This window comes from Salvia miltiorrhiza, chromosome 7 (assembly GCF_028751815.1).
Source record: "Salvia miltiorrhiza cultivar Shanhuang (shh) chromosome 7, IMPLAD_Smil_shh, whole genome shotgun sequence".
Taxonomy (NCBI): domain Eukaryota; kingdom Viridiplantae; phylum Streptophyta; class Magnoliopsida; order Lamiales; family Lamiaceae; genus Salvia; species Salvia miltiorrhiza.
In genome coordinates, this window is record NC_080393.1 from 460,580 (window position 1) to 486,229 (window position 25,650).

The window sequence follows — 25,650 nt, forward strand, 5'->3', positions numbered from 1 at the left end:
AGAGAAAAAATGAAATTAAATGAAAATAGAGATTATAGATGCTCTTATAAAGTCAATGTACTAGAGAAGGAGAAGGGAGGCACTAAGGCGGAAACCACCTTTTAGCCAAACGGGATTCTCTGTCCCAAATGGAGTGTGTACTACTGCGTACCACTCTTAATATATTTCTTTATAATTTTTAATTACTTGTTATTCAATTTTAATGTATTATACTTTAATATAATATAAAAATAATTAACAAAGGTGCACTCATCCAATTAGGATTTATAATTTTTTTTTTATTTGAATTAATAATAGATTATTTGACTTCATTAATTCAAAGTTAGGATATATAATTTTTTTAATTCTAATTTTTAGTGATAAATATTAATTCGACTTCATAATATAATAACAATTTTTATTTTTAGAAAAAACAATTATAAAATAAAAAAATTAAGAATGACACATAATGGTACACCGTACACACTATATGCTGCGACTGAGGATCCCATCTGCCTTTTACCGTCTCCCACTGCGGATGCTCTCAAATAATGTTTTTTCATGGGTTCAAACCGAATATAAAAATAAAATTTAAGGGATTTATATAACATGACATCATATTATTAAATTTTCTTTGCAGATAGGCACAAATACGGTAAATATACATGGGTAATTCTACATAGAAAAATAAATTTAAAGGTATTTATGACAATATGACGTCGTATTATGTAGATAGGCACACGGGTGATACATAAATACAAATATATACGTAATTTTATGTCTTCCGCCTCTGCTCTTCTTCTGCTACTTCTCAATCTCTCTCTGTCCAGCTACTTCTTTTTAGGTAATTTATATATGAAATGATCGTGCTATATGTGTTCTACTTCTATCTTTCGATCTGAATTAAACCGTTATTATTTCTCATTACTTTTTAATTAATTTGTGATGTGCTTAATTTCATTTTCGTCTTTGATTTTTATTGTTTTTTGTTTTTTGGTTGATGAATTCGGTGTCTTGTGATATAGATGTTTATTTGATGTGTTTTGTATATGATTTGTGTTCATAGTTTCAGTCCATAAATTAATTGACTTTTCTTGATTGTGTAGAAAGAGTTTGGGTATCTTAGATGCGTGTTTATTTTGAAGGGATGGCAGTTTTACTTTGAGTTCTTATTTTTAGCAATATTTTTCTTTGAAAAATCAATCTGGGGGTTATGAGAAGTAGGGTTTAATGGCATTTTGAGTTTTTCAAGTCGAGGACTTTGAAGAAATGGAGTTTGCTGAAGCTATGAATCTGAATAATGATTCTCTGACAGAGCATGTATACATTTTGAAAATTGAGCTATCAGAAAAGTGCAAGTTTTTTACGATGCAGTCAAATGACTCAACTTCTCATATCCTATTGATTTTGATGCATGGATTATGTTTATAGATTACTCCATTTTATTATCTGGTTATTTAATGTATGTGTTTTTGAACTGTATTTGTACATTATTTTATATGCATGTAGGTGCGTAACTTGTGCAGTTTTGACTTTTGTCGGATCAGGCTGAAAGAGGGGTGGTGTGGTGAGAGTTGATTACTGGAGAATATGAGTGGGCCTGCAGCTGAGGAGCCTGGCGCTGGAAGGTCGTTTGAAGGAGATTTGAGTGAGCAGCTACAGCAGCAGAGGTGTGAGTCTGGAGAAGCTTTGGCAGAATGGAGGTCTTCGGACCAGGTTGAGAATGGAACTCCGTCGACTTCACCCCCTTATTGGGATAGTGACGATGACGATGATGGAGGTGTGCCATTTATATTTTAACGATTCCTTAACAGGCGGTGTCTGAATCCTTCAAAAGGCGTGCTGTTCTTCCTTGAGAATTTTGCCTAATCTTTTGAAATTTGTCAAGTCCGTATTTTGTAGCTTAGTAGTCACCATTTGAATAATGAAAGACGGCTAATGGGGAAACCTTCATCCCACCCATGAGCAAATGAAGAAAATTGAAATGAAAGAAAAACTGAAATGTAGAAAGAGAAGAAAAATCACATGCGGATAGTAAGTGGTGATGTTGATATGATTAGTGGTTGCCTTTATCATCATACCCTTAAACATTCATTGGACAATGCTATAAGCTTCACGAGTTTTAGAGTTACAAATTTATTTATACTATATGGCTTATGAGAGTGCATAGTTGAATAATGAAAGCTGAATTTTGTCAAAGTAAGAATACAAAAGATTGTAGCACTGGATACATAGAATGTAAAATTGAGAGTAAAAAAGAGTGTAGCAGTGTAGACAATATAAAATATATTTCCTTAGACTTATCTGTACCAGCAAGAAGGCTACTAGAATCATTGCCATAAAAGTAGGCTTTAGGACTCATTGATAAGATTGTTCTATCATAGTGCATTCTATTTGGTTGTATAGTTGTCATGAGAAAAGAACGGATAAGAAAATATGCGAAAATATTACCACACCAAGACCCATGATAATATTATCATGAATTGGAGTCATATACTGGTGACATATATACGATTTTATTACCATTGGAGTCATTGTTCATTTTGGTCAATTTAATATTTCAGGTCCTAAACCATCTGACTTATATGGAAAGTATACTTGGAAAATTGAAAAGTTTTCACAAATTAACAAAAGGGAACTACGGAGCAATGCGTTTGAGGTTGGAGGCTATAAATGGTAAGATCTGATCTCGGACTTGGTTTTGCATTTTCTATTTGTATACATGATAAACAATGTATATTGCAGCTTTATTATAACGCTACATAACTATACAATCATCATGCGATGAGGTTTTCTCGTGTTCATGTACCTGTAGAATTTCTTAAAGCTTGTCTATTGTCTACATTTTACAAATGATGTTTGCTGATTGTGTTTCTTTGCACAAAATGAGTGCTTAATTCTAAGATGTAATAACATATGTTCATGGATGGAATACCTACATTCTTGAACTAATTTAATTGTTAACTCTTAGAGGATTAGGCATGCAAATGGATTAATTAAATGGTCAGATTTCCATGTAAGCATTGAAGGTTGCATCCATTTCCCATTTGAGTAAATGATAATGATCTATCGAACCACCTAATATTTTATTTATTTTGTCAATCCAACCGGTAACATCTTGCATCCAATTTAAAGTTTCTTGTCAATTGATCAAAACGCCATCTGTTGGTTTGCAGGTATATTTTGATTTACCCTCAAGGTTGTGATGTCTGCAATCACCTCTCTTTGTTTCTCTGTGTCGCCAATCATGACAAGCTTCTGCCAGGTATGATGACTGTCCATGGAACCATGATTCTTGCTGACGCCTATAACTTGAAGTAATTACTATTGAGTTTTTTTGAAAGGTTGGAGTCATTTTGCACAGTTCACTATTGCCGTGGTGAACAAAGATCCTAAAAAGTCAAAATATTCTGGTAGGTGACTATTATTATAGCTGTTATATAACATTGGTTTTCATCATCTTTTTTTAACTAGAATTTCACTCGAATCCCTAAGCTACCTATCTTGACATGCTTCTGTAAACCTGAAGATACATTACATCGTTTCTGGAAAAAGGAGCATGACTGGGGATGGAAGAAATTTATGGAGCTGTCAAAGGTGTTGGATGGATTTATTGATGCTGATAATTTGATAATTAAAGCTCAAGTGCAAGTTATAAGGTATTCCCCTTAACTTAGTATATCTTTTGTGTGTGTGTGTGTAATTTAGGGATCTAACTGCTAATTTAATAGAGTTGACAAAACGGCCTCTTTTGAGTTTCTGACCGATATGGTTTTGCTGATTTTTCCAACTAGCATTTCCTTATGCAATTTTGTTGATTTTGCTGACAAAAAGTTTAGATAGGCCAAAGACCAATTTGGATCAGTGTACACTAAGATAATAATATACATTGATTGGGTCAGTTGATTCCCGTAATGTTTTCTCTAAAACCTTAATATTAATATTGATTCAGGGAGAGGGCAGAACGGCCATTTCGTTGTCTTGATTGTCTGTACAGGAGGGAACTTGTACGGGTATATTTGACAAATGTAGAACAAATATGCCGGCGTTTTGTGGAAGAGCGTCGAGGGAAACTTGGGAAGCTAATAGAAGAGAAAGCTAGATGGTCCAGGTATAGTGTGTACAATGCCCATCTTCTCCATTTTTTTACTTATTTTTAGTGAGTGCATGGAAATGTATAAGTTTTCTGATCTCGGAGCACTGTATTGCTTCAGTTTTGCATGATCTTGTGGGGCGGTTGTAGAACTTGTGTCGTAGAGGTCTCATATTGACTATCATCTTACTTTGCTGCTGTTTATCTATGTTCATTTAGTATATGGTACGGAGAGCCAAATGTAAGAGCATGAATATTTGGTATAATGCTTAGTGGATATTGCTCATCCATATCTTGATCATAAGATAGGTACATTTTGCAGTTGCTTATCATCAGGGACGTCTGCGTATGCTTAGTCCAGAAATAGAGCTAGTTCTGAAGATTTTAGAGTCTTCTTCTTTAAGCTCTTGTTGATTAGACAAGAAGACAAGTCAAATTGACTTTTGCATGAATGATTCAGTGACCGCATTATGGAGTTCCTTTTGTATTATTTATTGATAACATTCTAATATCAATTATTTACTTAATCACTTGTAATGAATTTTCAGCTTCTGCTCTTTCTGGATTGGTATGGACCAAACTTGCAGGCGCCGCATATCCCGAGAGAAAACAGAGACAATATTGAAAGTGGTCGTAAAGCATTTCTTTGTAGAGAAGGAAGTCACATCTACCCTTGTTATGGACTCATTGTACAGTGGTCTGAAAGCTCTTGAGGGCCAGTATAAGGGGAAAATGAACAAGGGTAAGTATGCGGAGGGTGATGAAATACCTGTTCCTATCGTTCAAATAGAGAAAGATATGTTTGTCTTGGTGGATGATGTGCTGCCACTGCTTGAGAGGGCTGCTCTGGAACCTTTGCCTCCAAAGGATGAGAAGGGACCTCAAAATCGTACAAAGGTGAGGATCTTGATTTGCAACTTTTTCTTACATGAGAGTATATATTAGTCTATCTTTTTATACAGTACTGACTACAGCCACTATAACCCGAGCATGTCGCATATTGTTTAGGGGGTTAGTATCAGTTTATATCTCAATGTTTTTGGCGTTTTAACGTACATGTCCCAACCTTTAAATATTTACATTTATATACCCAACCTTTAAACTTTTGAACAAATTTGGACCGAAGTTATGTTTCTAGCGCCTGCAATCCTACGTGGCACACGGCTTTGGCATGGAAATACATGGCTAACAATTTTACCGAATTACGTGGATTTTTCAGCATCAACAAAATGACATCGTCCCCTCCCTCTCCCCAAAAAAAACTCCCATTGTAAATTTAAATCCCTTCCCTCTCTCATCTTCTTCCTCACCCCCTTCCCATCTCTACAAGCGGCACTGCCACCCCCTTCCTATTCTTTGTTGTGTTTCTTGGGAGTTGAGAAATTTGGGATCTCAATTATTCGACGCATCAAAGTGTGACAAATCAGAGGGCTAAAAAGGTCAAGGGCTTGTATCTATGTCGACCTTGAGTTTGCCGGTGGTGGTAGTTGGGGACGGTTCAGAGGAAAACAGCGACGAAAGATTAGGTGGAAGGAGAGAGAAGAAGCAGCAAAATATTTGGTTTTTCTGTGGATAGAGATAGTATGTCTCACCTGTAAGAGAGAAGGATGAGAGAGAGCACTTATGGTATTAGTGTTGCAGTTAAGGATAAATGTTTAATATGCTCTATTTGGAGCCAATCAAAGTAAAACAGAAGTGTCCCTAAGTAGGCTTAGGCAATCCTAGTTAATGTGAATTAAGCAGTATTGCCTATGTTTGAGTCGTGGTTATTATTTTGGAAGTAATTGTTATATAAGAGGAGTTCCCCTCAAAATTGTGATATTCTCTCTAGAGGCTTAAAATTTGCTCAACTATAAGTATTTTGATTTGGGATGCAAGAAATGAGAGTCCTCCATGCTTCAAGCTTTTATCTGTACGCATTAATGCATATATTTCTTCATCAATTTTGCTTTTGGAATGTATTGCATCCAACTTGATTATCACGTTATGCACGCATTAGTTTTGACAATCATGTTTTCAGGATGGGACTTTGGGGGAGGAGTTTAACAAAGATTCTATTGAACGTGATGAGAGGAGACTTACTGAACTGGGTCGCAGGACTATTGAGATATTCATTTTAGCCCATGTATTCAAGTAAGTCGGTTTAAATGTTCATAGTTGGTCATTTTGCTATTTCCGAAGGTGGGCTGTGAAGAATGTAGAGAAGTAGGATGGGCAGTTGGTTATGTCTAGTTTGGATCATACATATAATCCTACTAGCAACATTGCTCTAAGGTATTCTGCTATATGCTATAGTTGGTGATGATTCCATTCTCAAAATTTCTAGCCATATTCCGTAGACTTTGCAGTTAGTAAACAGTAGATTCTGGTTTTTGCTCTCTTTTTTCTGGGAATTTGGTGATTTTGTTTACTCTAAAAATGCCATTAGCAATTCGAATCTAGATCCTACTTTTGTTTTCTATTCTTTTTGCTTCTTTTCTGCTCAAAACATATAATGTAAGGATTATTTTCACTGTTATACCTCTGCTCTCGCTCGCTCCACACAGACACACATACATATGCATGTATGCACGTGTTTATAGATAATGTTTATGCACATCACGTGTTTTTAATTTTTTCAATGTTATCATATTGTATCACTTCTTAACTCTTCTTTGTTGTTCTAGCAGTAAAATTGAAGTTGCATACCAGGAGGCTGTTGCTCTGAAGAAGCAAGAAGAGCTCATACGTGAAGAGGAGGCAGCTTGGCTTGCTGGGATTGAGCACAGAGCAAAGCGTGGAGCAGTCGATAAGGAAAAGAAATCGAAAAAGAAACAGGTTTGTTGCAACATTCTTTTAGTAGTTCCTGTCATTGGGTGATATATGAGTAGACTTCTATAGATGAAATACTTACAGCTAAGAAGGGTAATTCATTCAGTTCTCTGTGAATCATGAGAAAGTTTAACCATGTCGTCCACAATTAAAATTTCAGGCGAAGCAGAAACGAAATAATTGCAAAAGTAAAGACAAGGGAAAGGATGACAAGTCACTCAGTATTGTACAAGACAAAATTGAGCAAGATATACGCATTGTCAAGAGAAAAGACTCATTAGTCGCCGAGTCCGAATTGTTACTTGAAAAGTCCGATGCTGTGGAAGATCTTTCAGATATTTCTGATTCAGAGGAATGTATTCCAGAAATATTACCACCGGATGCAGAAGACCGAGATGTGAGTCCTGTCAATTGGGACACCGATACTTCGGAAATGCATCCTCCCACAGAATCCAGTAGCAGTGGGATTAGTGGACTTTCAAGTGTGCAAAATGGAACAGAAGGCAGAAGTTCATCTGTTGTGGATGATAGCTCATCCACTTGTTCGTCCGACTCAGTTCCTTCCGTTGTCATAAGTATCCCTCAGAGAGGCAATTCCCATTACCAGAAAAATAAAAAATCTCCTAGCAGGTAAGCAATAACCTTATGCTGACTGTGATTTACTCTTACTATTTTATGGCAAATGTGACAACCTTAGCTTCAACTTTATAGGGCGAGAAACCACCAAAGCAAAAAAAATTTGAACCAAGCTGGTTGGGTTAAAGAAGAAGTATCTCCTCCATCTAAAGCTGTGCTAGATAGAGTGATTAAAGTTAATGGATCTCAAAGTTCGAAGGCTGTTAAATCTCTGTCTCAGGTGGCTCATCATTCGGTTAGGGTGGTAATTGCGGCTGAGCACCAAATGGCCAAGGTGCTATTTCCCTTCATTGATTTTGATATATGCATGAAAACGTGTGAAGATCACAGCTCTATGTGAGCAGATCTTGTTGTCACCATTTCATTATTGGTTACGGTTATGTCAATCCCATTGCTTTGGGATCAAATTTCTCTATTCCTATCAGTTTATTTAGGCTATCGGCTGACGTAGCATTTTTCTTGATTGCATTTTTGTCATAGGACGAAGATGCTGACTCCTCTCGGAAGTTTCTCACCAGAAGTGTGGATGTAGACGTATCTGGGGATAAGGAAGCTTCTCTGCGCACGAGCCCTTCCAAAAGCATTCCATCTATTGCTCCTCCAAAATTTGACTTGAAGGCTAAGGTGACAGGCAAGAAATCATCTTCAAACAGGCTCATCCAAGCTGAGAGATCAGCCATGCTGGTTTCAGATACACAGAAGTTTGCAACGGCAAAGCTCACTGAAAATCTAACCAGTCATCGAGTGCACGAGAGTGAAAAGCCTGCAATACGGCCCGTGATAGATACAACTGACAAGCCTTCACCGACCTCAATGCCAGTTATATCAAGACCCTTGAGTGCCCCTCTAATTCCTGATTCTGTCACTGCTGTTTCTTTGGTTTCCGTTGTCCCGACAGCAGCTGTATTGGCCCGTTCAGTAAGTGCTGCTGGTCGCCTGGGGCTTGAACCTACTGCTCCATCAACTCACAACCATGCTCCACAGTCGTATCGGAATGCAATTGTGGGTGGCACTGCTGCTGGAAGTTTGCCTGCTTTTACTCAGAATCACTCTGCAAGTTCGGTGGTAAAGGCATCAGTTTCGTACTCACACACACCTCCCCTTGTGTCTACGCCCATGTTCTCACCGCATAGCTCTGATTGGATGGAACCAAATCAATCTAAACCAAGTTTTGCATTTGGAATGATGAGTCACCACGATAGATTACAGAACCGACCTCTCTGGGTAGACTCCTATCAGAGCGAAAACAGCAGGAACCAACCCGGTCATTGTGCTTCACAGCTTGATGGTATGCAAAGTTACGATTTATATAGTTCATCACGTGTCAGATCACAGGATCACCTTCAATCTGGGATCTCAGCCTGCACAACCGGTCGTCAGAACCATGTATTGACAGATGAGTTTCCACACCTAGACATCATCAATGACTTGCTTGATGATGAGCATGGAGTTGGAAATTTATCCGCCTCGGGCCCTGCTTATCAAAGTTTCAGCAATGGATCTCACTATTTGAACCGGCATTTCAGCTTCCCCGGCGACCCTGCCATGTCAACGAGCTCATGTAGGTTTGAGAGGATGATGCAGAGCTATCAGGACGACGTATTACAACATAGTTATGGAGGAGCTTCTCGTGATACCCTCGGGCACATGATCCCCCGGGCTAGCTCTCGACCATACCTAAATGGGCAGATTGATGGTTTGACTCCGAACCAGTGGCAAGTGGCTGGTCCTGATCTGCCCTTCCCAAGTGCCCGGACTACGGAGAACAACGGCCGTCTTTACAGCATGGCAGACTATCAAAACCTCACGGTCGATGTCAATGGCTACGCGGTGTTTCGACCATCAAATGGATTCTGAATTTTACATATATGCCAATGGTTTGCCTCAAAGAGGAGGGAGACTAATTGGGAGGGATGAAGTTTGTGGTTAAACATCTTGTAAAGGTGATTCTGGTTTTAGTTTTCTTGGAAAAATTTCAAGTTCCATAGATTGGGTTTATTTTTTCATGGGATTGTCTAACTTTTAACTTATTTATAGTTTTGGTTTTAGTATCTTCACTTATATAGTAATATTGGAAAAACAGGTGAATCGTGCTCACTTATATGTTACAAAGCCTAGTAATTCGGGACATGTTGCAATTTTATTTATTTATTTATTTTTATGAAAGGAGGGTTAGTAATGATTTTTCATTTCTTCATATGTTCATCGGAATTAATCTCTATTTCATTTGACTTATTATGTGATCATTTTTAGATCATACAAAAAAAATGATTTTAACTTTGGAATCATTTATAAAAGTAGACTTGCTATGTTGGGTTTTAATCACAACAAATTAAACTAATAATTTAATAGATAAATGATGGAAATTTGGTGGAATATGAGAATCTAGTCGAAGAATAAGCGAGATTAAGAGGGAGTTTTTGAAGTCCAAACTTTCCAATTGACGGTAAAAGTTGATTGTGTAGAAAAAAAAAAAAAAAAACCGATGAACACTATAGAAGTGTTTATAAGATTTCACGACTAAATTATACATAAATAATAAAAATATCAGTTATTTATAAGCAATTCTAAGTTAAGTTTTGTATAGCAATACATTTTCTTTTAAAAAGTGAAAATTTTAGATTTAAAAATGAAAAATGAAAATTAAGAATATTTTCTAAAAAATGTTGAAAATTAGAGAAATAAAGCATAATTAACTATTTAATTTTTCTAAGGTATATTCAAAACACATGCAGTAGAATGATACTCCAATATTGAACTAAATTAAAATATGCACATAAGAAATTTTTTATTTTGTAAATGGCATAATTGTATTTACTTCTACACACACGAATTATATACTGTAGTATTTTCGATTTTGTGCACGTATATTTCTATCTAATCAATATAATTAAAATAATGAGGTTTTGACTAATAAAAAAATAAAATAAAAATTCAAAATAGATCCACCTGAGATCTCCGTTGACGGGCATGTTTGACTAAAGAATATTCCATATTTTTACACCTTTCCAAAGTTTTATATTCTTCTTTGTTTTATTTTTAAATAATTTATTAGGGGTGATTTAGTCTCATTAAAAGTGGTATAGTAGGGTGGGCATTTTTTGTCTATATATTTTTTATATCGTAATCTGTGCAATTTTTATCTTCGATGCGCACTGAATAAACTTACGCTCTTATGCAATAGCACGTAAATCATATAGGAGAGTTAAACCACATTTGGAAGGCCAAGTGCAAGCTTGTAGAGATGTTTGTGAAATTCGAACATGAAAATGAATAGTTTAGTCCATATGCTATTTGTTTTCACCTCTTTTTCATACATTTTTCTTCTACAATAATTAAATTACCGACTAGTTAATAATTGTATGATTAGTGAAATTATTCATGGTTTGAATCTCACTTTCTTAACTCTCATTTTTTTTCTTAATTTAGTTGGTCAACAATAATATATATGTCGTCTTATCGACTGCAAAATGTCTAAACTAAAGAACACGTGAAAATTGTGTGTGTGTGTGTGTGATATATGAAAAGTTGACTGACCATTAAATTGCTTAATTTGTTGGTGTGTAACATGTATAAGATTGTTTCAACATATATATATTACTAGTCACGGGTTACGACTCTGATCGTGAGTAACATCATTGAATTATTTTGAAGCCTTAATTCATAATATATTCATATATTTTTTTATGTGAGCATAATTTGTAAGCACTGCTCTCGTTTAGTCCATGTTGATATTGTTTTTTGATTTTATACATTTTATTTTAATTTTAATACTACAAAAAATATTATTAATGTTATTGATCTTACAGCATAAAAATTAAAGCTCGAATTGATCATTTTCGCTATAACTTCATATGGCATTTAATTGGGTGTAACATAATTTCATACTCATTTTTTTTTAAGTAGAGAAATTGAAAGAGATATATAATATAATGATGGTTCGAAGACACCTCCTATTTCCTAACAAAGAAATCGCAGTGGTCAAACAGAATTTTACAGTCAATTCCTGCATAGATTCACATTTGTCGGCTTATTCACATTTAATTATTGAAAACAAAACCATAAAAAAATTAAAACACATATATATATACAGTCAACCTTACTTTTGGAAGGCAACGAATTTAAAAAATCTCAAACTATATATTAACTGGTTAAATAAAAGGTTAATTAATTATATAAATCAGTGATATTTCAAACAATTTTATATCGTGTACACCGCGCGAGATCAAGATTTATATTAAAATTATTCAATTGTAATTTTTTCTCATTTTATTGTTTTGCCCATTCTCCGATCATACTTAATGTTGAAGTGATCGTCTGAAATCCTAGGTGCCCAAATCCACCTATTGTCAAGTATTTTCATTTTTTCTTTGTTGGGCTATGGTGTTTTCCTTGAGCCAGATTCATTACTTTAGAGCACGATCAAATAAGATATTTGAATTCTAATTTGTCATCCATAATATGGAAACCTGAAACACAAATTTACTTTGACTAAAAAGTTGGATTTTGAACAATATTTCAATTTTCAATCGAACAATATTATCAACTAACAAAATTAAAAACCTTAAATTAATCACGTGATTTGGAAAAATAAACATGAAAACGAGATTACTGTTTCTACTCTCCTAATTATACTACAAAAAATCAGCCGATTATTCCGTCGCTAAAAAACAGTTAACGACGGAATAATGATTGATTTAATTATGTGAATTTATTCATATTTAATTAGAACTTCTTAATTTTCTATTGGGGTTTAATTATTAATTTTCATAAGAAACTCTGGAATTAAATTTTCTATTAGGGTTTATTCATATCCTAATTTTCTATTAATTTTATACTACGTCTATGTTTTATAGTTGGTTGTATGATTATACATTGTTCGAAATAGCAACTCTAGAATTAAATTTTGAGTTTTAAATTAAATATTGAACTTGTGTATGCATATGATCACTTACAACAATAATTAACAAGTATTTAGAAGAAATCTATCGGTTTTAGTTTGGAAATATGATCTTGGGCCCGTGATTTTGTTTACTGATTCGCTTTTGGCGATTCATGTGCTACACGATGAGTATAAGGGTTCGAAATCTTTGTGTGGCGATATTTGGAATGTCTTTGAATTGCATGTAGTTTTCGAATTCCGCCATGCTCGGAGATAGGCTAATCGAACGGCACATGCATTAGCTTCTTTTGCTTTAGTTTCTCAGGAGGTTACGATGTGGAAGTCTGAATTTTCTTCATAGCTTCCGGATATTGTACTTTCTGATTTGAGTTAATAATATTCCGTCTTTTCCCTAAAAAAATGAAGTATTTAGAAGAAATTAATCATCCATCCATGCATGCCATGTTTGTTAATTGTTAGGGTCAAAATTAATACTCCAAAATATAAGCTATTGATTATTACATTATCTGAATCTATCCTCCATTCAATAATAAAAAAAAACATGGGCTTAAGTTTGAATTAAATCCAATTTTCCAAATTTAAAACTGTATATTACAATGACTATTGACTCATTTGAATAATCAATGCGAGAATCTTTTTTGGTAATAGTCAAAACCTATCAACAGTTAGAAAATTAGTAATCCCATTTTGTCTTCCACAATATAAATACACACGTATCTCTACTTCTCTACCATCAAATATTCTTTATTTCTTTTCAGTTTCTTCACAAATGAGGAACCTTAATATTGCATTATTTTTAGCTCTAAGCATTCTTTTATGTTTCCAAATGGGCAAAGGCAGCAGATTGTTGCATGACGAGTCGAAAACCCTAAACGCAAAGGGTATTTTCGTCAATTCACTCGAAAAGGGCCCCGTCCCTCCCTCCGGCCCAGTCGAGCTGCACCTACAGTCCCCGGCAGCGGCGGCGGTGGATGTCCGAATTCGATCAAGGAAATGCACTTTGCCGGTGGTGCGCGGCCTCGTCGCGGAGGCCGCGCCCCTGCTTCTCCGCCTTCAATGGTTTCATAGAGAAGTAGGGTAAGTTAAGCAAAAGGCGAAGAAAATTATTTTATTTTTTTCTCTTTTAAAGTTTTATTTTACAGCAATTGCTTTTGCTTTCAGATTAGTTCAAAAATTCCTTCTGTGCATATATTGATTTGATATCAAATCATATTGTACGGATTAGATCAGTTGTTAATTATATGAATTTGTGTGTATTTATGCAATCATGCATGCATTAATATTTGTATGTTCATTTAATTTGTTATATATATATGATCAATTTCAGAGCAGCATTAATTATATTAATGGTCCAATTTTAATTTGTTAAGAAAATCCAATAATGCAACTAAATCATTTACTTCTGCAAATATACTTGAAATTAATTTCAACGTTTAATTTTGTATCTAAATATAATATAGGGGTATATATGAGGATTGTTATAATATCTTTGGTGAATAAGAAAGGCATACGGCAAAGACTTATTATTAGTAGTTAAATGTCAAATTTTAAATCATCGATTGCTTTCAAATGTCGAATTTTAACTATAAATGCACATTAATTGTAAATAATTAACCTAGTACAAGCAATGATTAATGGCTACAAAATAGACTGCAAATGACTACTATTTTTTCATTCACCCAAGGTTTGTTAATTTGATTTTGTTTCATAAGGTTTATTAACACAAACCCAATCTAAATTAAGTTTCACACTATCCTTAAAAAATTGGTGAGCTAGATCATAAATATAAAATTATTTTCATATATAACTTATTTATGATTTTCTAATGTAATCATATGTAAGCTTATTAATTAAATAAGTAAGAATTGATAATTTATGTGACTTAAAAATATATTGGGAAGTGATCATTCATGCTTGATCAAGCTGAATAAATTCAAGAATATTATACATGTTAGATAAATTAATGACTTTGAGTACTCAACAAATAGATAAGCTAGATTTTAATTTTAAAATATTCAGCTCAACTCAACTTAATTAGAAACGTGATGATTTTTTGCAATACTGCCAACAAAGAAAAATGATGATTTTTTGTCTCAAATTTCGATCATGCGTATTAAAACTAGAAAGATTCATGCATGTTGAAAAGATTTGTACGTGCATGTTAATATTCATATCACCAATTTAATACACCATACTACTAGTCCAAATTCTCATTGAAAATCCAAAAATATTTAATGAATTTAATGCTCCCAAAATGTATTAAAATTATAGAATAGAAAATACATAAAAGGCAAGAATATGTTTTTATGTTGATATGTGATAATTTATTAATAATATTTGATCCCGGTCAAATTGATCTAAAATAGCATCACCCAATTTTTAAATATTCGGCTCGACTCAACTTAATTACATTCCATCATATATATATCAATTGGAAATTAAAATGATACAGTCTATGAAAATAGAACCAGATAGCTCACGCATAAAATTAGATAAATATTATCTTGTGCATTTGTTACGTATACTCAAGCATAAAAAGTTAGGCAAATAATTATAGTGTGGGGAAACTGGAGAGTTGATTAATTTTTAATGCGTTGTGACTAATCGTGAATTAAGTAATCTATTTAATAATTCAAACTTACGTAACTAAATTGGTAATGTTAGGACTTATTAGGAGCTAGGAACTATCGTAAAATTATTCTATTTTAGTTTGATGAGGTCAACAAATCACTATAGGTGGAGATTAAATAAAAAGTTTTTTTTTTTCCAAAATAAAAAATGTACTTACTAATACGAAAATAATTTAGAGGTTAAAATGATATTTAAACTATATATATTCTTGTAATTTTTTTGAGCAAAATATATTCTTTACGATCCTTCCTGTCGGATATTTATCCATGGGCCGATCCAAATAACTAAAAAGAAAGTAAAAGAAAGAAAGGGGTTTGGGTTAATTTCTAGACGGCCCATATCGTTTTGGGCCAGCCCATTGGGCTAAGAATGAAAAAAACATACTCCTACAAAAAAGGAAAAAATTAAAAATAAAGAGAAGAATAGAAAAATCTCTTCGTTTCTGCAAAATCGCGAACCTCTGCAAATCCCTCCCCCAAATCGTTCCTCGGCGACGCGAATCTACCGGCGTACCACGCGCGGCCACTCTCAGCTCGTCGGCGAGGGAAACTCCGCGGCCTTCCTGTAAGTTTATTTCTATGTTTTGCTAGTTTGCGGTTTCTGCTTCTGTTTCTTTATTTGATTTTCGAATACTTGAAAAGATACGGTTTAGTTTCGGCAACAGTGGATTGAAATGAAGTGATATGAAGACGATAATTTGAGGCTTATATGCTGTGGATAATATTCTCTTGGCTGCATTTTGTTATATTACCTCTGTAAATTAAGATCTTATTGCGACACAATTTAAATCGAGCTGGACGACGTGTGGATGGAAGCAAATAAGAATAATTGTATTGAAATTTGAAAGATTATGAGTGAAATGTAACTTCTTGTTCAATCACTTGAACCTTAACTATTCGAATATGTGATTTTTGCTTGGAGAAACTTAATTTAGGTTTCGAAATTGTGCTTAATATGTAAATTTATTGGAATTGAGCTCATTTTTATAGTCACTAGCTCATAATCTCCACCAACTAGGCTACACTTAAGGGCTTAACAAGCCCCTTATTGGTTCAGCAATTCCTAGTTAGCTTGTTTCTATTGTCTGTCTTTTTTCTGAAGGACTTTTCTTTACTTAAAGAAGTTGTTGATTTCTTGTGTTGGCTGATATTATTGTTTAATCTTGTTTCGTATAAGATTCCATATATTAACTTTCTTTGTTAAGGTTTAGTAATTAACTTGCTTTATTGCTCTGTAGCTTTCTGAATTTCGAAGAAACTATGTTCTCTGGATTGAAGTTCATACCACGGGATCATATTGATGAAGTAAGTGCCATCAAGTGCTATTTTATTGCTTGCATGCATTCAATAAGTTTACATCACAATACCCAACAAATAATAGGTCCCATAGTATCGTTCCTTGTTGCCTGTGCACTTTTGTGCTTTTTATCAGCTTCATATGAAATGCGCTTCAAATTCTTGCCTCTTGTATGGTGTACTATCTGTGTGTGAGTTAAGAATTAAGTGCTTCTTTTCTTATACAGTCATCACCATGTATAATAAACTCTATTATTTTGTATGCTTAACATTGTTGCTTGGTTTGTATTTAAGGAAGAAGATGGAAAATCCTACAGCTCAAGAAAAAAGACAAGAAAATCAGGACGTCCCAAGGAAAAACTTGGAAAGAAAAGTAAACATTCCCTGTTATAGTAGTTCTGATGATGAAGGCCTTGAAAGAATAAAGAGTGGATCTAGAAAGAAAAAGAAGTGGTATGATCCAAATGAGGATTTGTCTTCATTTTCTGATGAAAGTGACAGCCAAAGTGAAGAACATGATCAAAAGAGACATAAGAGTCGAAAAGAAGAAAAGAAGAAACATGATCATAGCTCTGATAATGGACGTAGAAGTAGGTCAAAGAAGAAGGATAAGAGTAGGAGAGGAGACTATTCGTCAGAATATAAATCAAGTGATGGTTCTGAAAGTGAAAGGTCTGGTGAAGAAAGGGGTGATCGGAGAGGGGAAATGAATAAATCGGAGAACAAAAAAGAATGGGGCATAAAAAGTGACAAAATGGAAAATAACCTTGACCAGTACGTATTATTTAATATTTACTCTTACAATATCTTTATGATTTGTGTGTGTCTGTGTGTTCTTATCTAAATCTGCCTTGGCCTTTTAAATCAGCTGGTAGTAAAGGATCTCAATCACAAAGTTCTGATATTTTACGAGAAGAAATCGGATTGGGATGGATGCTTCGGCCAAAGAATAATTCTGATGAGACCTCTAATAAGTCCTCTCTTATTGAGCCAGAAGAAGCTTCAGTTGAAGAGGTATACTTCCTAACTTATGTTAATTCTTGTTACAAGAACTAAAATGCAACCATAAAACACTCATGTTCTGTTAATATTACGATTAGCAAATTTAAAAAATATCTCTAATAGTAAAGTCTAGGACCTTCCAGGTTTTGTGTTAGGTTTGATCAGGCCTCGTTATTTTTGTCATTGTTGCTTTACTAGCCCATCCCCTTTACATAATAAGATCTAATGTAGTAGGTTATGGTCCAATTTGATCTAATGTTATGCTCAATAGGACCATTGTTAATAGAGTTCCTTATGTTGCTTCAAAATTAATGCTTTTGAGTCATTTTTTCCTGTTGCAGCTTTTAAATAGTATGTTTTTGGTTCTAAAATCATTACTTTTCCTGTGAAGACATTCTCTGTAAGATTCTTAAAAATCATTTGGAAATTTTACACTTGGTTTTCTCACGTGATGCATTAATTTCTGTTTTTAGAAGGAATGTGTCTTTTACATTCTTATAGTCAATTGAGCTTTAATGCAAATACCCTATATGTATGAGAATCCTATTATTTTTATTTTGTCTTGCGAATATCAAGTGTATCTTCATATTCAACTATTGAATACTTAGGTGGAGTGGTTGATGATAATTGATATCTTCTAACTTCAGTTCATGAACTTCTTGATTTTTTAATTGAACTGTTTTATGCTCTCAAGGTAAAGAAGGATAATCCTAGAGAACTGAATCCATACCTGAAAGATAATGGGGTTGGATATCCTGAAGAGTCTGATGGTGTCAACGCTGGCTTATCTACTACAGTTGTTGGTGATGGAGGTGCTAGCTGGAGGCTTAAAGCTTTAAAAAGATCTAAAGAGCAAGCAGCTCGTGAGGGGCGGAATCTTCAGCAGGTATGAACATTTCGACAGTAGGTTGCCTATTCTATCCTATCGTTGTAATCTTTAATTCAGTAGTTTTAAACAGGTTGTTGAAGAACGTTGGGGTTCTATGGGTCAATTTGCAGCTTCTATGGCTTCTCGTGATGTTGCCTCAACTCATGCCCATCTTCAAGCCATAAATCACAGGAGAAAAGGGTTGATGAAAGAAGAAAAACAAAATCTAGATGAAGAAAACAATAGCATTGAAAAGGTAATAGCTCCCCATCTTTCAGTACATCATTAAAGTAATATACATTTTGTTGCAACAGAATTGCACCCAAACTCTAATAAGTATAAATTATTTTTTTTCCCTCCCTCTCACATTAATCTTCCTTCCAAGGAAGGTTTCTGTCTTATAGAGAGAAAAAAGTTCAAAAAACAATATGGTCTCTAGACACTGACCTCGTATGTTGTTTGTCTAACGATATTTGTCAGATCGGCAGAAAGGACATAACCCCTCGGCATTCTAAAATGAAGGTGCCCAAAGTTCATGATTCTTTATCATGGGGAAAGCGTGGGAGGAACAAACTATCAGCTGAAGATAGTGCTCTTGTCTCTGCTGCTATGTCTAATTTGAATAAGTTTTCTAATGATGGAAATTTCATGGCTGCCTTTACGAGTAAGGAGGAGAAACATGTAGATCAGAGTAATTCTTCAAATTCTGAAGCTAGAGCAGAATCTACTTCAACTGATTTTGCATTTAGAGAAAATAAAGAAGATGTTGGAACATCCGGGCCTCCCATGAGTGCAAATCAGTTGGCTGCCAAAGCATTGCAACTTCGTATGAAAGGAAGGCACGACGAAGCAGAAAAACTGCTGGTAATAATTTTTTCATTCTTTTTCGTTGGGTCATTGTGTATCTCTATTAATTGCTCCTACTACTATTGTTTTCAGATAAGTTGCACACGATATTCTCTCTTGATGCCCTGTTATGTTAATGTGCTTTTGTAGATGCAAATAATTCTAATCTCAAGTAAAAATTGTTGGGTGTACTGTTTTCTTGATACTGATTCAAGTAATTTCAATGATGTTGATATACTTCTGAAACTCTTGCACGAAGTTTGCTCCACCTTGTGAGGCAAATTAGTTTTGTAGAACTCTTTAACAAGCGAATCTTGTACAGTAGCCAATATGTGGTCGCATATACGTCCACGTTTCTTTTCCTTCTATCTTAGTTGGAGCAATTTGAATGTGTAAACATTTAAATCTTGATTTGACAGTTTCAGCTTTTCTCTCTCTGTTTGTTTTTTCAATTAATTAGCAATGTCTTCTTTTACCTCCCTTCTTTTGTCTGACCTTTCAACCCCTTATTCAGAAGGAAGCTGATAATATCAAAGGAAAACAGGATGCTGGTAATGAATCAAGTAGACCGAAAATTGATGGAACCACAAGCAGGTGCATTTGCATTTTATGCCTCATTCTTGATGATGTGTTGATGTTTGGTTTGGTCCTTTTTATCTGCCTCTTATATCCTTAATGGGTTATATATTTGCTTAGGTTTATTATGCATGATGTATCTGCAAGGCAAAAGAGGAAAGAGGATGATGGTGATTTGCATCTAGCTCAGAGAATCGCGCAGAATCAACGGTACAACATATCTAATCAAGCCGATGAAGAATATGACTACGACGATGGACCTCGGAAAAAGACTCGAAAGAAAGGAGGGGATAGCAGTCGCAAGTCATCTGAGATAACTAATTCGGCAAATCGCATTTTGACTCAGCAGGAGCGCTGCCAATTTTGCTTTGAAAATCCGGCAAGGCCCAAGCATCTAGTGATTTCCATTGCAAACTTTACCTATTTGTCGATACCTCATCAGCAACCTGTCGTCCCAGGCCATTGTTGCATTTTGACTTTGCAGGTGACTTGGAAATGTTCCAATCTTTTTATGTATGCGTTTTTGTTTCACAGCTTTTCTGGTTTTGACTTTGAGAATATCTTGCTCTTATGAATCAACTGTCAGTCATTAAAACTACTTGTTACCTAATCCATGTTCTTTTCACCTCTACAGCACGAGTCTTCCACGAGAACTGTTGATGATAATGTGTGGGATGAAATACGGAATTTCAAAAAATGCTTGATAATGATGTTTGCAAAGCAGGAGAAAGATGTAGTTTTCTTTGAGACTGTAATGGGGTTGTCACGACAAAGACGGCATTGTTTGGTTGAGTGTGTGCCTATGCCCCGGGATATTGCAAAGCAGGCACCTCTTTACTTTAAGAAGGTCAGTTCATCTATTCCTTCCATTAAACTTATGTTGTATCAATGATTTAGAGAAATTAGAGGCTTGTTTTGCCCATGTTCTGTTGTCATTTGAAAAGTGAAATCTGAATTATTTTTCCAATAGTCAATTGCATCTTATTGATAATTTTGATGCTTTGCAAATAATTGAAATTTACAGGAATGCTTATTTTCAAAATGTATATATGCTGCAGGCAATCGATGAAGCTGAAGATGAATGGAGCCAGCATAATGCTAAGAAGCTCATTGACACGAGTGAAAAGGGCTTGCGCGGTTCAATCCCCAAAAACTTCCCATATTTTCATGTTGAATTTGGACTGAAGAGGGGATTTGTTCACGTAATAGATGACGAAAAAGAATTTCAAGGCAGCTTCGGCCTCAACGTAGTCCGGGGCATGCTAAAGCTGCCAGCAGAAGACATGCATCGACGTCGGAGGAATGAGTCTGTCGATGCACAAATGCAAGCAGTTGCCAGTTTTGCAAAGGACTGGCAACCCTTTGATTGGACAAAGCAACTCGACTAAATCTGGTGAGTTTGCAGATGTATCGAGTTTCCTGCAATTTGAAGCTTGTTATCTCGTGTTATGCTCAAAATGGGATGGAATATTAGTTGGGGAAATAAGATGGGAGATAAGACTTCATTTGTATGGTGCTTCATGGTTGAGTGCAAGATTGTATATCACCATTTTGTGGATTGGTTTGGATGTAAATTTTTACTGTAAAATAGAGAATTCTACTCATGATAGATAGCTTTATTCTACTATTACATACTTAATCCAAGGGTAATATTGTTATCAATTACAACATTATCTTAAAGGGTTGCATAAAAAAAGCATAATTAATTTAAGTAGTTTTGGCAAATAAAATTACTAAGCTATTTCGAAATTATAATTTTAATGTGACTTTTGAAGTATGGTAAATTAAATCATCTTTTCAATTTCCGTAATTCCGTTCCTCTAAATTTTTTTCCGTCGTTGGAGTGTTGAGCTGGAGCTTACGTGGATTTGTAAAGATGATATTTTTATAAGGTCTAAATAACATTGTTTCGTACAATTTCAATTAAAAAATAAAATTATAAAGGAAAGTGCATTATGTTTATGCCCCCTAATTGTCAATATTCAGTAATTTCATTGCAAACTATGTCGTAACATGAAAATACATGATGAACTAATTTCTCTTGAGCTCCAACTCAATAATTCGATGATTAAAAATAATTGAAGGAACGAAATTACAAAAATTGAAAAATATCGTGATTTAATTTGTCACACTTTCTTGATTTTATTTATATGCACTTAAAAAACTAAAACAACTTATTGGAACATTCACACGTCAGTATATGTGTTTTTTTTTTTTAGCAAAGGTTATTGTCTGCTCCCCATGTTAGTACTCAGCAAACTAGCCGTTGGCTTTGAACTACAACGGCTATTCCAATTTAAATCTCCATTTATACAAATAGCTCCATCACATTTCTTCACTTTTTAAGTACTTCACTCTCACCTCTTTCCCCCAATCATCCCTCCCTCTCTCTCTCTCTCTCTCTCTCACACACACACACACACACACAATTCAATCAAGATGAACGATCTCATGACCAAATCTTTCACCAGCTACGTGGATCTAAAGAAAGAAGCCATGAAAGATCTCGAATCGGGCCGCGACCTCGAAATGGGCGTGGCCCAGCCCGACCGCAACCTCACCGCATTCCTCGAAGAAGCAGAGCAAGTGAAGCAGGAGATGAACTCGATCAGAGAGATCCTGGCCCGCCTGCACGCCTCCAACGAGGAGGGCAAGGCCCTCCACAAGCCCGAGGCCCTCAAGTCCCTCCGCGCCCGCGTCAACGCGGACATCCTGTCCGTGCTGAAGCGGGCCCGGGGCATACGGGCCCGCCTCGAGGAGATGGACCGGTCCAACGCGGCCAACCGCCGCCTCTCCGGCTGCAAGGAGGGCACCCCCGTGGACCGGACCCGGTCCGCCGTCACCAACGGGCTGAGGAAGAAGCTCAAGGAGCTGATGATGGACTTCCAGGTGCTGCGCCAGCGGATGATGACGGAGTACAAGGAGACCGTCGGGAGGCGCTACTTCACCGTCACCGGAGAACACCCCGACGACGAGGTCATCGACAAGATCATCCACAGCGGCGACGGCAACGGCGGCGAAGAGCTGCTCTCAAGAGCCATTCAGGTAAAATTGATCAGCTGATTACTCCAGATCTGCAAATCGGAGCTCAATTACTATATTCCTCATACCTGCAAATATTACACGAAATTATACTAGATTAATCAGCTGAAAGCAAAAACTAGATTCATCTCACGAGAGTGAAAGCAAAAAAACAAATAAATGAATGAATGAATCATTGCGCATCGATTCAGGCCGGAGCTCAATTAATCAGCTGATGAGTCCAGATTCAGGTAAAATTAATCAGCTGATTAATCGGCTGAAAGCAAAAAGTAGATTATTCATCTCACGAGAGTGAAAGCAAAAAAACAAATAAATAAATGAATGAATCATTGCGCATTAGTCAGCTGATGAGTCCAGATCTGTAAATCGGAGCTCGATTATTGATTGAATTTGTGGTTTTTTGTTGTAGGAGCACGGGAGGGGGAAGGTGGTGGAGACGGTGGCGGAGATACAGGACCGGCACGACGCGGCGAAGGAGATCGAGAGGAGCTTGCTGGAGCTGCACCAGATATTCCTGGACATGGCGGTGATGGTGGAGGCGCAGGGGGAGCAGATGGACGACATCGAGCACCACGTCGTCAACGCGGCGCAGTACGTCGGCGACGGGACGAAGAGCCTCAAGGTGGCGAAGGATCACCAGAGGAGCAGCCGGCGGTGCTTGTGCATCGGAATCATACTGCTTTTAGCCCTGATTCTTCTGGTTGTTATCCCCATCGCCACCAGCTTCACTAAATCATGATTTCATGCGCAATTGTTTATTCATTCATTTTTTTTTGTTTTTTTTTGCTTTCACTCTCGTGAGATGAATCTAGTGTTTAATGTATAATTTCGTGTAATATTTGCAAGTATGAAGAATATATTTTGCATAAACTTTTTGTGTTAATTTTTGTATTTTTTCTTTTTTCTTTTTTCTTTTTTCTTATTAAGATTTTATGAATGATAAAAATTAATGAGGTGGTCTTGAGTACAATCGGATTACACTCATATTTAGACCCTAACCCCTGATTCGAACCGTATAAATAACACTATCAGATCAACTTGATTGTACGGTACATCTGAATGTATTTGTGAAAACTAATAATTCAATTTTATGAACCAGTACAATCGATATTAAAATATTAACGTAATCGCGAGAATTGAACAATTTCACATGATAGTGCATATTCTACGCTATCATGCTGAATCAACATGATTTTTGCATGAATTGAAAACATAGCAACAAAATTCATCTTTCATGCTCGATTCAGACGATGCCATTGACAAATGATATAGAAATTTGGATTTTTTTTTTATTTTTTTTTTCAGATATATTTGGATTAATTGTATATAAATTATTGAACTTTCAATAAATTTTCATTTCGCACACAAACTTTAAAATTTTTAACAAAATTACTCAATTACTTTTTTTTTCCATTTTGCATATTCGCTCATTTTCCCTCAAAACTTTAGGTCTGAAATGATGTTATTTACATCTAAATATACAATATGAAGTCAGTTCTGATTTTTAACATGGTCATATTTATGTCACATGAGTATATTTACATCAAACGAGTATATTTATGCCATGTCACCATGACGAAAAATAATCAAATATGCAAAATGAGAATTTGTTGAAATTTCAGCCACGTATATGCAATTAATCATATGTTTTTTTTTTCTCCTTTTTTTATATGCAGCAGCAACAATAGAAAATGAAAAGATATAGGAATTTTGCAAAAAAAATTACAACTATTTTTGTAGGACAAAAAGAATGAAAATAAGACGTACGAAAATAGGAAGAAAATAAAAGATAAAATTTGAAATAATACTAGATTGTTCTGATAACCAAAATGATATAGAAATTTGAACTTTTTTTTTCTTTTTGGATGTATATGTTTTTTGAGTATGAATTGCTAGTGAGCACAACCCGTTTTTTAACGTTGGAGATTGAAGATTCATGATGAATTATTTTCACATTTTGGTAAGAATGGCTAGAATTTATATAAATTAGTGCCTGCTAAAAATAAAATAAAAAACAAAAACAAAAAAATTAGTGCCTGCTAGATACAAATGACAATTACCACATACAATCGAATCACCTATAAAGAAAGTGCATTGTTTGGAGCTCTCCTTTCGCAAGCACGACGCTAATGAATACACATGGAAAGTTTCACAGATATAATTGATCAATCACTCCTCATTTCGCAATCAATAGAGTAACTCAGCCATAGAAAGGTAGGGTGTTTGGCTAAGCTTATTTTAAATAATTTATAAATTTATAAAATATTTCAAGAGCTTATAAGATAATTTTTAAGAGTTTATAAATTATCAAATAACTTAGGTAATTAATCTTATAAGATGCAGATAGAATTTTTAATTAGCAAGAGAATCTTTGTTAGAGATAATCGAAAAAAAATAAAATTAAAATAATATATAATAGAAATAAAAAATTATAGTTGAATTATTTTTGTAAAATGTATGTTGCTTATAAAATAATGAGAAAATAAATTGGGATGAAGGAATTTATTTTTGGGGAGCTTATTTTTACAGCTTAGAGCATTCATTATGGGGGCTCCGAAATTGGGCTCGAGCATCCCAATTCGCGAACACCCCATTGCCGCGCCCAGGGCAACGCCACCCCTCCCCGAAAATGCTCTCGGGGCTCAAAAGTGTATTTGGTTGGGCGCGTGTTGTGCATCGTCCAATCTCTGATGTTTTCGTCGAATTAATAACTTTGTTTCCTTCAGATTATCGTTGGAATTGAACATTGATATAGCCGTTCAAACTGCTGTTTTGTATTTTATTATGATTATTATTATTATTATTATTAATTATTAGTATTATTATTATTATTTATTATTATTTTCTTCTATATATCTCAATTCTCCATTCACCTACTCTCCTTAATCTTCATCCTACAAAAAAGGTCATTATCCAATAATTCTTCAAATAATTCTTACCAACAATTCTTCATGTGACGAAGAAGTTC

At 35.1% G+C, this 25,650-nt stretch overlaps 3 protein-coding genes across 8 annotated transcripts; all 3 read left to right on the plus strand.

Moving 5' to 3' along the window:
- Window positions 1-686: 686 nt before the first annotated feature.
- Window positions 687-9,649, plus strand: LOC130991284 (TNF receptor-associated factor homolog 1a-like). 6 transcript variants are annotated; one of them, XM_057915396.1, is made up of 13 exons: window positions 687-823; window positions 1,527-1,759; window positions 2,544-2,655; window positions 3,156-3,244; window positions 3,324-3,392; window positions 3,509-3,638; window positions 3,932-4,090; window positions 4,621-4,969; window positions 6,093-6,205; window positions 6,739-6,889; window positions 7,044-7,513; window positions 7,595-7,793; window positions 8,000-9,649. In XM_057915396.1, the coding sequence occupies exons 2-13, from the start codon at window positions 1,570-1,572 to the stop codon at window positions 9,374-9,376; spliced, it is 3,408 nt and encodes a 1,135-aa protein (XP_057771379.1). In that variant the 5' UTR covers window positions 687-823; window positions 1,527-1,569; the 3' UTR covers window positions 9,377-9,649. The 6 variants fall into 6 exon arrangements, with proteins under 6 accessions (XP_057771379.1, XP_057771382.1, XP_057771378.1 ...); XM_057915399.1 differs by having other exon boundaries at window positions 6,742-6,889; XM_057915395.1 differs by having other exon boundaries at window positions 722-823; window positions 1,489-1,759.
- Window positions 9,650-15,465: 5,816 nt separating this feature from the next.
- LOC130991285 (uncharacterized) lies at window positions 15,466-21,249 on the plus strand. The gene is given in 12 exon segments (XM_057915402.1): window positions 15,466-15,617; window positions 16,291-16,357; window positions 16,643-16,732; window positions 16,734-17,122; window positions 17,224-17,362; window positions 18,045-18,236; window positions 18,310-18,474; window positions 18,699-19,082; window positions 19,579-19,658; window positions 19,761-20,124; window positions 20,275-20,487; window positions 20,699-21,249. Coding segments are annotated over 11 exon segments (2,391 nt in total). The 5' UTR covers window positions 15,466-15,617; window positions 16,291-16,312; the 3' UTR covers window positions 21,029-21,249.
- Window positions 21,250-21,824: 575 nt separating this feature from the next.
- Window positions 21,825-23,552, plus strand: LOC130991286 (syntaxin-111). Its single transcript, XM_057915403.1, has 2 exons — window positions 21,825-22,685; window positions 23,092-23,552. The coding sequence occupies exons 1-2, from the start codon at window positions 22,080-22,082 to the stop codon at window positions 23,419-23,421; spliced, it is 936 nt and encodes a 311-aa protein (XP_057771386.1). The 5' UTR covers window positions 21,825-22,079; the 3' UTR covers window positions 23,422-23,552.
- Window positions 23,553-25,650: the final 2,098 nt, after the last annotated feature.

Coding starts and splice junctions, on each gene's coding strand:
- LOC130991286 (XM_057915403.1), top strand. CDS start 22,080: ATGAACGATCTCATGACCAAATCTTTCACCAGCTACGTGGATCTAAAG. Junction 22,686..23,091: donor TGCTCTCAAGAGCCATTCAG/GTAAAATTGATC, acceptor TTTTTGTTGTAG/GAGCACGGGAGGGGGAAGGT.
- LOC130991284 (XM_057915396.1), top strand. CDS start 1,570: ATGAGTGGGCCTGCAGCTGAGGAGCCTGGCGCTGGAAGGTCGTTTGAA. Junction 4,091..4,620: donor GAGAAAGCTAGATGGTCCAG/GTATAGTGTGTA, acceptor ATGAATTTTCAG/CTTCTGCTCTTTCTGGATTG. Junction 4,970..6,092: donor GACCTCAAAATCGTACAAAG/GTGAGGATCTTG, acceptor TCATGTTTTCAG/GATGGGACTTTGGGGGAGGA.